The following is a 17,013-nucleotide window of genomic DNA, read 5'->3' on the forward strand; positions in this document are numbered from 1 at the left end:
CGACAAAAACCAGTAAGGGAAAAACCCAACAAGGAACAAATCAGAACAGCACCAGAGATAACCATCCACATGAGAATGGGGACTCCTGCAGACTGGGACAGTCTCTCAGGAATGCTAAGGGCACTTCCCTCCCTTTAGCAGGCTACTGAGTGGCCCTTTCTCCACCGTCCATAGCCTCTGCTCTTGATCTGTGTGATCCCATGAAACTTTTACCCTTAAGTTCATTTACTAATGTTAAATTGTTTTTCCTGCTACTATTAGGGTATGTTCCAAAGGCACCTTTTTGGCAGATGGAAATCCTGGTACATCTGGCCAAGGCAAAGGGGTTTATCTTAAAGTATATACCCTAGTTTTTATTACAAAAGTTCTTACCAGTGTATCATGTAGCTCTCTTGACAATGTACTTCTCATTTGTTGTACTATCTCACAGATGAAACTCGACTTGCTCCTTCATAATCAGTGGGGTCAGCCTACTAACTGGTGACCTCTTGGGTGTTGGGAAGTGGTGGGCATGTCCAAAGCACAGAGCTCTGGCTGTCTTTTCTCTTAAGTCTCAGGAGAGCTGTGCTCTAGCAATATTCTACCTTCCTTCTCTGGCTGCCCACCTTCACATTCCTGAGGGTAAAATCTCAGAAGGGTTAACTGTTGTGCAATGGGCCTTGAGCAGAATATTTTAACCTATTAGTTTATATACGTGCCTCATAACCCATGAGATTCTGTATAATTAAGTATATATAAGCTGTGAAATCAATCCAGCTGTGGGGCTGACCTCTGAAATCCTGAGGCAGGTAAAGAGAAGGATGATTCAACAAGGTAAGCTAAGACCATCCCTTCTCTCCTACTTCTGCCTATTGCTTCCCAATTCTGCCTATAGGCTCTACTTCTGTCCTCCTGAAGGACTCTTTCATGTATCTATCTCCTGTTCACTGGTCTGAATGCACCCAGAAACCAGAGGCTCTGCTACGGACGGGAATTATTCCAGTCATCTTTGTGTTTCTGATGCCTGTGGGTATGTCAATAACATGTTTTGAATAAATGACCAGCATAAAAGGCCTAAACTAGAATATCACAATATAATTTAGGAAGTTAGTTGAATATATTATGTGCGGTCTGTTTCCTCAACCTAATGCAGAAACTTTAAGGCCTCTGGCTCCCAAGCAGCTGGATGCTGTACAAGGCCCCATGAACAAACAAGAGATAGAACCAGTGAAAGGGGTAAACGTGTAAAACAGCAACTCTTCCCTTAGCACCAGAGAAAAAGAGAAATTCCTACAAGGTCGCCAGCGTTTTAGAAGACCATGCGTTAAGGCTGTTTGAAGAGTCTACCTCAAAGAATCTGATGTCCAAAACTGATGGCTGTACTTCCCAGTAGAGAGTAGTCTAGTTAGAGGCAGCAGCTTGCTTACCAGAAGAGCAGACCTAAGAACAAGAGGCAGAGAGGAAAGGTGGAAGGCAGAGAAGGACCATGAGTTTGCAGGCGAGGCATTCCAAACTGGGTGTGCTTTTTCCAAGATGCCAGGTTGAAATTCCAGTCCTTCCTCCTCTCCAGAGCACAGTGCCAGAGCCCTTAAGTCAAGACTGTGTCCAAAGCTGGCTCCGAGGTGGCCTACACATGGCCAGCTGCTCAGCCAGGAAAGTGATTTTCAACTTCCGGGGGCTCTGTCTATCATCAGACTATCAGTAAGGACAAACCCACATCCCCACAAAAGCCTCTCTCAAATAGGTTCCTCCGTAAGGACACAAAACCTCATACACAGCATTCTCTTAGCTGAAGATACATTTTTGGAAAGTAATTAAAATCTCCTCCAGCAATGCCTGCAACTACCACTTGATACTCATATCTACAACAGTTACACTTTTCTTTTCATCTGTTTGAAGGTCACAGAGACCTGGCCTGGAAAACCTTCATGCCTGGGGACAGGACCATAAAAGGCTGATGGAATAGGGGCACTGAGCACTGAGCCAGTGCTCAGAGAGGGTCAGATAGCCCCTACTAATGACCAGTGCTCTCTGGTCACCCATAAAATGCCCTTCCATGCACTGATTCCTAGAAGAAATCAGACGCCCTCTTCTCATATCTTCTGCAAAAGGGTCACAACGTAAGCAATGAGGCCTGTGGTGGGGGGGTAGGGGCAGGGGCTGTGGGTCAAAGCAACACAGAGGCAGACATGCCTAGGACCATGTATAACCCTAGTTCTGCCCAAGATACGGCTAACTGACTCCTGGTCAGTCCTGACTTTTGGGTTAGATGTTCAAAATTTAGTTCAAAATGTAAACCCTATCTAGGATTGTTTTTACTTTCGTTACTATAGTGAAGAGCCCCCAGGGTATCATGGAATTAGTAGGTGACTTCACATCCCATCCATGCAGGCTAAGAAAAAAAGCAATGCCAAATTTAGCCAAGCACTTGTAGAGTCTTAACAATACTTCAAAAAACCTGGCATTCAGTGCAGGTCAACTCCCCCCAGATCATTCTGCTGAAGACTATAGAGAGCCAAGCCCTTCTTACTGTTCCGTTCCCCTAAGCCTCTGCCAGTTAGAATACAACTCAGTGGAGCTTCTTGTGCTAATCCCAAAGGATGCACAGACCAGAGCAGGAAACCCTTAGTCAGTCAGAGAATAGAGAACAGTCCTAACTCACTTTCTCACTCTGATTACTCCAGAATTTTCTGGGATCCCTACCAATGGTAATAATACTTGATGTTCTTGTAATGCTTTTGAATAAACAAATTTCTATATATTTTAGCTTATTTGAGATTCACAACAATCTTATGGAGTAGAAAGAAAAAGGTTGCATTTTTTTCATTTTATAATTTCGTTAAGTTAGGGAAATGGAGGCTCAGAGAAGTTAATGACCAAAGATGACAAGGACAACAGGCTGCAGAGCTGGAACTCAAATTAGCATTTTCTGTTATTAAGAACTCTTTTTGTTCCACTTAGACCCAGGCCAATGCTCTGAGGCTATGATCTCCACAGAAGGATGAGTACATTCTGAGGGTACAGGGACAATTAATTCATTGGGGTAGAGAAGAGAAACACTAGATCTTCATTCTTAATTTTTTACCCTGCTTTCTAAAATGTCTTGTAAATGTCCAATAGCACATGCAGTATTAGTGGGGTACCCTCATGTAAATAAGTACACTGTTGGGACACAGGTGCTCATAATTTTCACAGGGGGAGGCAGTAAGGTTTAGAGGCACTCCTGTAAGGCTCCAAAATGGTTCTGTATCACTTTCATTATTCTCGCTCACCCTCTTTCCTGATCTCCTACTGGAAACAATAAATTTGACGTTAATTGCATGTCAGTGTCACGGCCTTTTTTCCTCAGTGATGATTTAGCAATGGCTGGAGACAGCTTTGGTCATCACACCCTTGGGAGGTGGTGTGTTCTGACATCTAATGGGAAGAGGCCAGATATATTGCCAAATATCCCACAATACACAGGCCAGCCCTCCACATAAAAAGAGTTATCCAGACCCAAATGTCAACACTGATGAGCCTGAAAAGCACTGGCCTAGAAGTTAGATCAAACTCTCTCTAATCTCTCACCAACAGGTCAACCAATCCACCAAATATTCTGACCGTGGCTTGATTTGGATGGGGTGCATGTAGAACACAGACTAGTGAGCTCATGAATCTTCATGTCTCTTGCCAAGGTAAGACATCTTTACCAATAGAAGTGTAATACATGAAGGACCAATTGAGAACTGCCATGGTGAACAGACAGCTCTTGGCATGCTGCCTACAGAAAGGGAACCGCGGGAAGATGTTCAGATGCTGAGTGAGGAGCTTGTTCCAATGGCCCACACTGAGCAGAGGTACCATAAGTCATTGCATGAGACTTCTGGACTTTTCATCTTATGGTACAACTCCATTTACAAGCTGACCCTGCTCACCCTTGGCAATGCCCCTCAAAGAGAACCTACACATATCCACCCCCCCCAAACCATCCACACTTGTCTTGGGTGTGAATCCTACTATCAGGCCGAAGTAGGAATTTAAGGAGACCAAAAAAATGCATTTGATTAAGTCCTCCTTTCTCTCCCTTTCTCCAGCTGGATACAGTAGCCTGCTGATAGCTGGAATAGCCCTGTGACACATGATGGGCAGACCTCTCACTAAACCCAGGGAAAAACTAGACTTGAAGACACATGTGAAAAACTCACCTTTTTTTTCTTTTTTCCCACTTACCCAAAACATCCTATCTACGAGCTCTAAAAGCTCCCTGTCCTGGCATCCCTTTCCAAAGCTACGTCTACACATGCTCAGGAGACTTCTTGAAATAATTTCTGTGCCTAAATCAAATTTTATCTAACAGGGCAAAACCAAAACTGCTTGCCCAGAATGATATGCACATTTAGCCCAAAGACTTAAAAGTCAAGTCATTTTACATGTGAGTTGAGACCAAAGTAGCCCAAACTTGGATAGGTAAGAACTTCCATGTTTCTCTCTGATGTCACAGGTGACTCTGCTCAAACTCTCAGTACAAAAGGAGGCATAAGATCACGTCTCTTTTCCCTCATACCTTAACTCCACCCAGGGCCAGGCAGGTGTTTTCCTATGGGGACAATGAATGACAATTATAATAAACATGTCAGGCAGCTCAAACATCATGAGGCCTTTTTAAAAAGGACAATCAAACGAGCCAGCAGAGACAGAGGATAAGCTGAAAGATTTATAAGTTAGAAGCAGTTACACTGGGGCCCAGAGAACAAGAAACATCCCCCCTGAACAGAATCCCATCTCCTCTAGGCTGTTGGCAGGGTACGTTCCATTTGGAGGGACACATTCCAGTTCTGGGCTTACTCTTAATAATCAGCTTTAGGCTTGATTCTATTTGTGACGAGCAATGAGAGCTGACATGGGGAAAACGAAGAGGGAGTCCATTTTGTATTACTTATAGTTGATTCAGTGATTATTATTCTCTTCCTCAATTTCTTTTGATGACTTTCTCTCCTTACACATCAGTGATGAAACAACTTTCTCTTTAGTATCTTTTTTATTTTTTAGATTGTATTTATTTATTTAAGAGAAAGAGAAAGTGCATGCACAGGTTGGGATGGGGGAGCAGGACAAGCAGACTCCATACTGAGCACAGAGCCCCATGAGGGGCCTGATCCCATAACCCTGAGATCACAGCAGCAGAAATCAAGAGTCAGACACTCAACTGAATGAGCCACGAGGTGCCCCCAACTAATATATGTCCAAAGACACATTCCTAGCCCTGGGATTACTGCCCAGGAAACTGGGGGCAGGGGGCATGTTTTTCAGAAATAATCAAATGCATACACTGATTTATACAGGGAATTCACCTTTTTTTTTTTTTAAATCTTATTTGTGTAGCTAAACAGTGTTTTTGCCTCTTACCAAGTACTGACAGGAGAGGTTCGAGAGCAGAAGAAGGGCAGCTGTAGGGCATAGTGCATGAACAATGCTCTCATATCTTTCGTATGATTCTATCCTGACTTTGTACTGATTAGCTATGCAGCCTTGACCAAGTTTGCTTGACTTCTGTCTGCCTGTTTCCTCATCTGTAAAATGACACTTCCCTCACAAGCTCCTGTGCAGATTACATGACGGCTACACAGAAAGCTCCTGGACAGTGCCCAGGACACAGGAGGTGCTGTGTTATTACATCACGACTATGTGTCTTCCCACATTATTTTCTATGAGTTAGTATACAACAAACACTATGATGGTAAACTGGCTGGTAGTAATCACAGGGAGGAAATGACAGGAGTTAGCATACTATGAGTTTTAATTTCTATTTTTATTTGAGGAAAAGACTTCGGAGACAAGGGGGCTCCCTTGACTATAAATATAGACGACCCTTTGGCACTGTATTTCCAGCAGCATGGAGGATGGTTCCAGAGCTGGATGGTTGCCAGCTCTCAGCAGTATGGCAAAGCCCTTAAGACTTCAGCTGTTAACTCCTGCAGGCCATCAATTCCCTGTTACCATAGTTACCCCAGATATCCAGTGCCACCTACTTCTCTGAGGTTACAAAACCCTTCACTGAGATTTGGACAGCCCTGGAGCTGTCTTCCCTGCACTCTGTGTCCCCATGTTCCTAGGCTTCTCTACCAATATTAATTCCCAAGAAAGGTGAAACAGGTAAAAGACAAGCAAATAGCTGGTTTAGAGTAACTCACTTTAGACTAAACTCTAGGAGAGAATATGTACTTTTTTTTTTTTTTTTTAAATAAAGATTTACTTATTTGAGAGGGAACAAGAAGAAAGAGAGCAAGAAAGTGAGCATGAGCACAGCAGGGGGCAGGGGGAGAGGGAGAAAGCATCTCAAGCAGCCTCAGTGCTAAGCGCAGAGCCCAACATAGGGCTCGATCTCACAACCATGAGATCGTGACATGACCTGAGCTGAAACCAATAGTTGGAAGCTTAACTAACTGAGCCGCCCAGGTGCCCTGAGAATATTTACTTCTAAAAGAAGAACCTACTAACTCAAATATGTCTCTTGTTGGTAAACTGTTTGGAGGGATTTTATAGCTGGTCCCTCTCTAATCTGATCTTTCTAGATCCTGACTTATTTCTAGAAAACAGGGAAACATGAATAAATAAGCTGTTATAATCCTATTACAGTCAATATCAGCTATTCTTTGGTTAAGGGGTTGAACTCAGTCTAAGAAACACACTGTGGGGGCGCCTGGGTGGCTCAGTGGGTTAAGCCGCTGCCTTCGGCTCGGGTCATGATCTCAGGGTCCTGGGATCGAGTCCCGCATCGGGCTCTCTGCTCAGCAGGGAGCCTGCTTCCCTCTCTCTCTCTCTGCCTGCCTCTCTGCCTACTTGTGATCTCTGCCTGTCAAATAAATAAATAAAATCTTTAAAAAAAAAAAAAAGAAACACACTGTGGTTTAGCTTTTTGGAGACAAACTCTTCTCCCTAAGGTTGCCTAATCCCACTTTTTAGTGTCAGGTCTGATCTCTGAGCAGCTACTTAATGTCAAGAGGATTACCCTCCCTGGAATTTATTTTCATAGTATTCCTGGTTTTATTAACCTTGAAAGAACATGAGGACGGAAGGAAAACATATTTATTTAGGTCTCACCAGTGAAACAGCTCTGATTTTGTCCTATTTGTTGAGGAAACCAAAACTCATCGAGGTCCTGAGTTCCTCTGGTACCTGTAGGACCTTGCCTGGTAGTGGTGGTCTTTAGTAACTGAACTCTTTTTTCAGGGAGGTGTCTTTGGTAGAGGCCCAGGAACACTAGGACACAGGGTACAGGGAAGACAGCTCTTGAACCTTAAGAGAAGCAGGTGGCCCTGGGTATAAAGTTCTTCTGGTAACAGGGTGACTTACTATGAAATAATTACGAAAGACCTATAATGTCAGGCAAGGACCTAAACAAAATAAGGCTAAACTATGAAATAAGCGATAAAATGGCAATAACCCTGATATTTTACAAAAGTACAGAATAAGGAATTCAATCACTTAATAGGCACACTTGGAACAGTTTCATGTGATTAATGCATAATCACACAAGCTGGGTAAATAAGCAAGAAGAGGTAAAGGAAACCTAAGAGGTCAATAGAAATTCTGACTCAATTGTAAGAATTTTTCTAGTAATTCTCCTAGCATGGCCCCAAGAGACTCTGTTCTGTAGCCAGGCAGAGCTGGGGCCCTAGACTCCCTTTCTGTTGAAGTATGTTCCCCAAACTCCCCCTTTCATGTCAATAAGGGCCCTCTCTGAGGGCTGGGAGTCTTCTTCACATTTTGGGAGCCCTCTGGCTACACGTGTACATATAGATTTGGAGGAAAAGAACAACATCAAAGGCAAGGTTGAGTTTAGTTAGCCTGAGTTAGGGTTTGGGTGTTGGCAGTGACTCAAACTTTTGCCCATTGTCCTTCTTGAAGGGCCACAGAACTGCCTTAGAAATATTCAAAATGTTCATTAACTACACAAAGTTATGCGGCAGTTGATCCACAGGAAGTAAAAAAGGAAATGGTGCTCACGTGGCTAGTGAAACCTGGAAGTAATTGAAGGAGAGTCACATATGCTGGAGCCCCGCCTCTCTTCTCAGGTGTATGGAAGGTATTTCTGCCCAAAAGCCTACCCCCTCCAGAATGTACATGTTGAAGAGACAAGGAGCAATTGTGAAGAAAGAGGCATCAGCAGCCAACACACAGCTGAGAATTGTGGGCAGTGATGAGAGAAAGAGAAAGAAAGAGAGAGAGAGAGAGAGAGAGAGAGAGGAGTTAGAGAAGAACACAGCAAAGAACACAGCAACCCTATGGCTTAACCAAGATAGGGAGCGCCAATCTGATGTCCCTCCCCCTCATTTCATTATGACGAATCTACTTGTTGGCACTTGCTGGGTGCTTGGCTGGATTGGAGTTCCAAGGTAAAGACTGGTTTTGGAGTCTGGATAAGGTTCTGAAGCTTTGTGAAAGGGGATGGGATTCAGGGAGGCTTCTTCCTGACATCTATGCCTGGCTGTTACATTTAAGACAGCCCCACCTGGGCATTTTTCTTTTATTTGTACTTCAAGGGGGACACTTGTAGGACCTGGGTCCTACATGGCCTTATCTTGCCCTATTTTTCAGTATGAAAATAGAGAGTGGCCCATTTTCATTGCCTGTACTGCTTCCACGTCTACACCACAGGATTCTCCTAGGGAGTATCTCAATTACGGACATCTCCAGGGAATTTATTAAAGAGAAGCAGGGGGATGGATTTTAAGAAGTTTCAGAAAGAAACTGGGACCCAAAGGGACTCGTCCAGGGTCTTCACAATGGGTGGCACAGAATCACATTCATTGTCACTGCCTTCCTGTTAGATGCTTCAGTATCCTGTTCTAAACAATCTTGGCTTTCCTCCCCTTTTATTACTGGGGCATGGGACAGACAACAGAAGCAAAGGTCTAAAATTCTTCAATTATATATGTAGATCTAGCCTTATCGATTCTTAGTCAATTATTCACTGTCACTTATTGCATCCCCCACATCCCAGTTCTTTTCCTCTTAGCCTTTTGTAGGTACCAGGATACTGAGAGACTTATTTCAGAGACAGGGGTGCAAAAGACTATAGACTTGGGTGGGGAGTGGGAATGAGGGCTCAAATTCTCTGTTGCAGGAATGCTTTGAGGATTAAAATGGTACAAACAGTGTTCTGACAGAACTGGAAGCTATGGAAGGATACAGACCCTCCCTGACAGGGGAATCTGATAATCTAGATATCAAGAGAACCCAGCACTCGGTTTCTCTATTCTGTGGGTAAGCCTGAGAACCCAGAGTCCTAAGTGGGCTGTTTCTGAGTAGAGGAGGCTCCGCAGCCTTTTTAACAATAGATACCCAATTTCCTAGAGTCAGTGGGAGCAGAATTGGTGCGGAGTGCTCCCCTACCTGGTGCCCTTTTTTGGCCCAATGTGGCACCAAAGCTGGGCTGTGCCACTGTGGCTGGCGTGCCAACACGACACAAGAAGCAACCACTGCTAAGGTCAGAGCAATGTGTGGGAGAAGGCAACAGGCTCATCTCTCCTGGCTTGAGGGTGAGTGGCTAAGCAGAACTGGATATCCTAGCTCAGTGTGCAGGTGACAGCAGAGACAGCATGAGAGGGACATCAGTTGGAGAGAACAGAAAACCTTCAGTGTCACCAGGAGTGAGGTCACTGTGCCTTAGGCAAAAGCCTCAAAGCAGAGGAGAGACACATAACTGCTCCCAGTTCCCCAAGTGGCCTGCCAGAGGCAGGAACAGGAAGGGCAAGCTTCTGGTTCCGTGTCCCCATGGCAGACATGGGCTCCACATGAATTTCTATCCCTCCACCTGCTCTAGCCCTCAAGTCCCTCATGCTGCCTGCCTGCCTATGGGGCACAGGTGGCACCTTTTCGGTCTCTTCTACCTGCAGCTGCTACAGAACAAAATGTCTTCCACCATGCCAACCCCCATGGACAGAGGCCCTTCTGTTAACGACCATCTGTATTTTAGGTGTAAACACCCCATTCCCCCATTTTTACTACATCCACACTCTCTCCTGACTCTACCTCAGAAGCGACAGTCCTTAGGCACAATGGCCTTCAGGCCCACTCTTGAGATCTGCCTAAGCTAACCCCTTTCCCACCCTCCAAACAGGAGAAAGGGAAGGAAAAGAAAAACTCAGAAACCCGAAGATTGTTTGGAATTTATTCTCTTAAATAAGAATGGTAACATTTGTTAAAAAAAATTAAAAGCACAACACCTTAGTTTCACAGTAATGGCAAAAACAAAGTTACACAATTAAATTAAAAAACTCACAAAGAAACACACCAAAAACTCACAGCACAGATTAAAAACAAGGGCAAACGTAAAGGCTACAGGGAAGGCCAGAAGCAGACAGGTGATGTGTTCCTTGGCACAGTGCATCCTCCCTCGCTATGGCCTCTTTGTACCATGGCCGTGGGAACCTGGCTGGCTGCCACCCCCCACCTCTATCCTGACCTCCACCCTCAAGCTGAATGGCCCAGAAAAAAGGGAAGCCCTTAATCCACTGGGCGGGCATTCCAGGCCATGCTGAGGCCCATTTAGGAGGGACTAAGAACGATCCACTTCCCTACAGAGACACACCAAACACCAAGAGACAGAAGGAAGCTGCAGTAACTAAGCCAGGGGAACTGATAGAGAAGCCTGGAAGCAAAACGGGAGTGGCAGGGGGTCTGCCTCTCTGTGGTAGTCCATGAGCAACAGAACCCCTGCTTTCCTAGTCTGCTCGTAAGTCAACTTTCTGAGGTTGGGGCCGGGTACTGCTCCTTTTCTGAGATACCCATGCCCTGTCCCCAAAGTCTCCACCTCCACACATGTGCTGGCCTGCTCTGTTCCCTCCAAACCCTGACCTGACTCTAAGCCAGGCCAGTGGCATGATTCCCCATTGTAAAAGCTCCCTTGGTTTCCAGAACCCAGGAAAAAGAAGCTTCAGAAACAGCTTCATTAGTATGGTTATAATTATTTAGGCCATGATAGATAAATATCTACTTGTCTTATGAAATTATACCTATATAAATATACATGTGTATATGTATAAATATTTGCACATTACCATCAAACTATGACTCTTGGGGGAGGGCTGGGGAGTTACGCTGGACTGCACAATTCTCTTTGCTCTACTGAGAGGTTTTCCAGAAATGCCTATAAGGGAAGAGGGCTTGGGAAGCAGTGAGACTCTCTAACTTCGTCCTGACAGGCAGGAACCCCAGGATTGCATGACATTCCTTGTATCGCATGGCTATTCTGGTCCATTTAGCACCCAAACTATAGAACTTAAAAGTGATCATACAAGGGCTGTCTAGGGACAGGGAGCAGATGCTTGCCTCTTGTTAATTATTAGGCAGCTTTTCAAGTTAAGATCGTCCTTTTCATCCCACTCTCTAACCTGTACTACAAGAAAAGCTTTCTTCTCTTCCCTTATGATTCCCCATAATCTTTATGTTTCATTTTTTATTATTCTCTATATGAAATGTAAAGGGGATTCTGCAATTGAGGGTCTTATGTCCAAGGAGAAAATATATAATTTGGGATTTTTTTTTCTCTACCTGTTGTTTTCCCAACTTTACTTAAAGTCAGAGTAGGTACCAGGAGGCCAGGGTAGAAAATCTGTGCCAGGTCCATTAATTTATAGTAGTTAAGTATAAGAATCTTGGAAAAAAAGCATTTACAGATTTGGGGAACAGAAAGGAGGGTTTCTATATTAAAAGCACATTATATACAACAGTACTGTAAACCATGTCCTCCTCCAAACACTAAATTAGCAGCAGTTACAGATTAGGTTATCAGAGAGAGACAACACTGCAAAGCAGGCTGGAATAGGTTCTTTCAACTTGTGAGTTGTCTGGGATTTTTTGGCAACAGCAGTAATTTTGGCATAAGGGGACAAGCACATAAGGGAAAAGAGGGCATTGCCACAAATACAGAGGTGGCCCAGAGATAATGCACAGTAGGCTTAAGTGCCAGCTTTGGCCATAGCTTTTCCAGCTCTGCCTTCTGGAGGATATGCATCTAGGAGGATGGCCTATTTATACACAGTGAAATCAAGTTCATTCATTCGCAGCTTCTTCTTGTCTATAGTACAGGAGAGGAGATGTACCATGGATCTGGGTTAATGACTTATCAAGGACATATTCTGAAACCCTGAAATACCTGAGTTTTTCTGAAGCTTTTCAAAAGGAAATCCCAAATCAATCAAAGGTTTAGTGTGGGATTTAGAGAAAGACATCCCTATCAAAAGAAAAAAAGAAACCTACTTCATGCCAACTATAAAATACCACCCATAATTCTGTTCCTTTTCTATAGAGGCTAGCAAGAATTAGATACCTCATAGGGGAAGTGCTGGGGCTTTGGAGCATGTTCAGACTCAGCACTGTCATTTCCAAAAGTCCCCAGAGGCAGATACGAACTGAACCCCATTAACCCTCAGCTGCCTTCAAGTGGGAGGACAGTGCGTGCCTCATTCATGTTAGGGTTCGAGCAGGATTTCCTTTGGGATGCACAACTTGAACCCCTTGTGCTAGAACAGGCAAGTCACCTTCAGAATCATGAACCATAGGGGCTGAGACATCCTCAGGGACTTGATTCTTTCTTGGTTGAGTCTTTAATGACACTGTCAGACTCTTACCTTCTCTCCTTGCTTTACAGAATATTCTTCTCTATAGCAACTCTAAATCCATTACGCTTTCAAACTAGACAGTATGAATGGCAAACTGAACCACATGGGAAAGTGAACAAACTTGGCATGCTCAGAAACAACCTGAACTTCATTGTGTTTAGATTTTTTTAAAAAGAATGTTCTGTACTTGATACCCAAAAGGAAAGTTTCATTTCTCTGAGTTGTTTTACTGAGTAGCCAAGTTCCTTGGGAAATCCGTCTCTGCTGGAACAAGGCCCAGATTGATGAGAGGGTGTTCTCACCTGGTCAAATGCACATTCTAGACCCCACAGTTGAAGACTCTGTCTTCGCTACCAGTACTTCCCCCTGGTGCTCTGAGAGTGTCAACTGCAAAAGGCTGCCAGCATTTCATGGAAAAGACAGATTGTAAAGGGCTTTGAAGCTATACATTTCAAAGTCATTTGTGGCTTAAACATTGCTATAAAATGTTGGTCCAAATTGCAGGGCACTTAAAAAGCTTCCCCGAAAAAAAAAAAAAAAAAAAAAAAAAGCTTCCCTGGATTTTAAAAAGGGCACACATGGGAGCAGAAGCTGAATTCACCTAGCTCAGCTGGGGTTTGCTGGGTCTTACCCTCCAAATCACTGCCCTCCCTGGGCACATTCTCCCTTTCTCTAATTCTTAAGCACAGGGAGGGAAGCAACTCTGAAAACCTGTCATCTGAAAGTGGAGTGGATCATTCTCTTTTCCCATTATGGAAATTTCACTGCCAACTCCTGCTCCACAGGTTCTAGCATTAGAAATTGGGATGATCTTTAGTTTTTATATGGTAATTTTCAAGTTTGTAAATGGCTGCTTGAGCTCTATCTGTTGTGAAAGACACAGAAGGTGTGAGAAGCAGAAACATGGCCCACTGACTTCCTCTCTCACCTACACGAAGACCCTGGATTGTATACAGTCTGTGGCTTCACTGGGGGGTACTGGGACCAGTTCCAGCAGTTTGTGGAACTGGGGACATATCTCATGGGCTGGCTTGACATGGAGCAGAGAGAGAGGCAATTTTAAGGGAAAAACTACAATTTTTCACAATAAGCCTAATGTCCATGAGCCCATGAGCTGAAAACCAGAATAAACGTTTTCAGAGGTAGGGATAGTGTCATTCACTTCCTGACACAAGGAAATGATTAGGGGAAATTGAACAAATTAGGGTTTGGTCCTCATTACAAGTTCAAATGCCCCAAAGTGATTAGGACAGGGCATGGCCTATAGTGGTTACACATCAAATAGAAGTATAGTGTCAGCTTATGTAGATACCCAAATAGGGGACAGGATGCAAGAATTTCAAGTTTAGGTGAACATAAATCTAGATCATGTGGCCTTATTACAATTCCATGCTGTCCAAGGAGTCCAAAATAAGAAGGCCCTGAGACTCTGGCAAGCAGCCTGTTCTGAATTCCTGTCTATCTGGGCAGGGCCTGGACCAACCACCTCAGTGTTAAGACACACTTAAGAGGTGTGGGCAGCCTCCCAAGCTCTGGCAACAATACTCTGAGGTTGTGAACAGACATTCCTGAAGTTCAGGTGACCCCGCTTACCAGATGGCGCCCCTACTGGCTCACGGCCTGCAAGTGAAACTCCCCTCTGATTTGTACCAGCACCTCCGACAGGCCATAGAGAAAGGGGACTCCGAATGCAAGCAGCTGGCACATGAAAAAGGAGTCCAAAGGGTTTTGGGCCACTTGATGCCCAATCGAAGAAATGTTGCTTTGGAGGTGCTGGCTCATCCCCTTGGCCTTGTCACAGAGGCCGAGAGAGTGACGCACCACCCAGCCAAACAAGGAAGTGAGGCTACCTGGAGTTCTCTCAGCAGGGCTGGCGATGGTGCTGGCCCGTCCACTTGTGTCCACAGTGGGGCCATCCTGTAGGGCTTCTCTGGCTTCCTAGGAAAGTCCACGAGAAGAAGAAGAGTGACTGACCGAAGCACTCAAATCTCAGAAGACAATGGCCCCTGCCTGGCTAGTTCGCTGCTCTCACCAGTCAATCCAGACCATATTTCTCACAGTCTTTCTTTAAAAACCCAGGACATAATTCATGGAGAAATCACCAGGAGTCAAAATCTAGGTCCATCTTGGAATAAGTTTCCCTTCCCCACAGGTCCCTCTGCAGTCAACAAAAGCCCCTCCAGGACGGGTTAGTCAGCCTGCATGCTGACAAGGGAACATCTTGTTATGAAGGGAATAGCCGGTTCACTTGGACAATGACAAGTGGAGGAGCTACTCTCGGTTAAAAAAAAAAAAAAAAAAAGAGAGAAAAAAGTAAGAAGGATAAAGGAACTTAGATAAGTAATTCACAGAATAAAGAAAGTGAAAGGAATTGACCAGCAGAGCAGATTATTTACAGCCAAGTTCCTTTGCAGGGTGTCCTTCTCTCAGAAGGAGGCTTTTTACAATGACTGAAGTCTTCTTTTCTTTTTTTTTTCAAAGATTTTATGTATTTGACAGAGAGAGATCACAAGTAGGCAGAGAGGCAGGCAGAGAGAGAGAGGAGGAAGCAGGCTCCCTGCTGAGCAGAGAGCCCGATGCGGGACTCGATCCCAGGACCCTGAGATCATGACCTGAGCTGAAGGCAGCGGCTTAACCCACTGAGCCACCCAGGCGCCCTGAAGTCTTCTTTTATAGAGTGTAAAAAGGAGGGCCTAACACAATCTCTCAAATAAATCCAACTCAGGTGGTAGATGGAACATCACCTTAGTGAAATGCAGTATCAAGATTATACTTGAAAAGTGGGTTTCCTCCCCAATTGGACTGTGACCGTCTCTCAGGCCCTTCCCATTCACAAGAAGGGCAAGTTAGTGGCCGTTTCGCAGGCCCAGCTAACCACACCCTCACCTGTCACCATGCTAAAATGCACCTGCTGCTTTTCCCTCACCTACTGATGGATCACCATTACCTTTCCAGAGAGAGGAGCCACTGCCGGTCTCTTCCTCTGTGCGGAGCCGGAGAGTCGATAACAGTAGTGTGGTTTGCAGTAGAATTTACCTGTAGGCAAGACACAGGGGGAAAAGGAAGTGAGCGAGACTCTTAATTCTGAACTTGATTCCTTTGTCTCAGCACACTCCTGTCTATCTCCTCTAGCCACAGGTTACTGTCACCACTGCCCAGGCTTCTTGTCCAGGGAGGCCAAACCCTCCCCATAAACTTTGATTTCAGCCCTCCTCTCCCCTTTGCCTGAAGGGGGAGGGGATTTCTTTTGGATATGTGAAGGCCATTGAGCTATCACCCAATCAGCGTCCAGAGGAAAGATGTGAAGCTTGCATGGCAGGGCCAGTGAACAAAGTGGCAGTGTGTGCAGAACAAAGATGTGGTCACATGGAAAGCTGGGAGTAGCATTTCTGGGGAAACCAAGAATGAACATAAGCGCAGGGTGGAGGCGTGAAGGCTGCAGGGGGTGGGGCAGCATGGAGCACTGGCTCTGACAGGACCCCCTCTGCTGCAACCATCCACAAGCCAGCCTTATGACCCCATAGTGGGTCACAACCAGCATTAAAAAACAATACCAAACCAAACCAAACAATCCTGCGATGGACTACGAATAGAATGAAGCAGTAACAGGCAGTCAAGTGCACAGCAGCCTAATCAGAGTTAAGTATCAGTCCCGACAGCTTTTAGTTGTGTCTATATGTGTTTACTGAGCCCTAATGAAACATGCATTTTCTTTTGCAGGTGTGGTCTAAAGTTTGAAAAACAATGATCGTGGCTTTTCCCAGGACACCGGTAGTGGGAGTCAGTCACAAAGGGTCATTTTTTTCCTGGCTCTTTCCTTACTCCCACTTTAAAGAGCCAAGGCTTATGAAAATTAAAGGATAGACCCTACTATAGAAACTGTTGAAACAGAAGTAATCCCATTTATCCTTTTCATTTGCAGAGGTTACTCCTTTGACAAATGAACTTTCTTGTTCTCAAAGTTAAAATAAGAGAAACTAACCAGAAAATCAGGAAAAAAGATTGATGGAAACTAAGGGCTGGCTTTTTGAAAAGATAAGCAAAATTCACAAGACTTTACTATACTAATTCAGAAAACAGAAGACTCAAAAAAGTAAAATCAGCAATGAAAGAGGAGGCATTACAACTGATACCACAGAAATACAAAGGATTGTGAGAAGCTACTATGTATAATTATACACCAAAAGCTGGATAACCTATAAGAAATGAACAGAGTTCTAAAAACATATAACATACCAAGACAAAATCATGAAGACAGAGAAGATCTGAATAGACCAATACTGAGTGAGGAGAGTGAATCAGTAATCAAAATCCTTCCCAAACAGAAAAGTTCAGGACCAGATGGCTTCACTGGTGAATTCCACCGAATATTTAAAGAACAATTAACAGCAATCTTTCTCAAACTCTTCCAAAATATCAAACAGGA

The 17,013-nt window shown here is 44.4% G+C and overlaps 1 protein-coding gene across 15 annotated transcripts in view; it reads right to left on the bottom strand.

The window, feature by feature from the left end:
• MICAL3 (microtubule associated monooxygenase, calponin and LIM domain containing 3) overlaps positions 1–17,013 on the bottom strand; it is a 221,544-nt gene that overhangs the window by 64,425 nt on the left and 140,106 nt on the right. For all 15 annotated transcript variants that reach the window (XM_059403945.1, XM_059403958.1, XM_059403956.1 and 12 more), the window contains 2 exons: positions 15,535–15,623; positions 14,438–14,525 (listed from right to left, as the gene is read on the bottom strand). In XM_059403945.1, the coding sequence (XP_059259928.1) occupies positions 14,438–14,525; positions 15,535–15,623 (177 nt within the window). The remainder of the gene's footprint in view (positions 1–14,437; positions 14,526–15,534; positions 15,624–17,013) is intronic.

Source organism: Mustela nigripes, chromosome 6, assembly GCF_022355385.1.
Source record: "Mustela nigripes isolate SB6536 chromosome 6, MUSNIG.SB6536, whole genome shotgun sequence".
NCBI lineage: Eukaryota > Metazoa > Chordata > Mammalia > Carnivora > Mustelidae > Mustela > Mustela nigripes.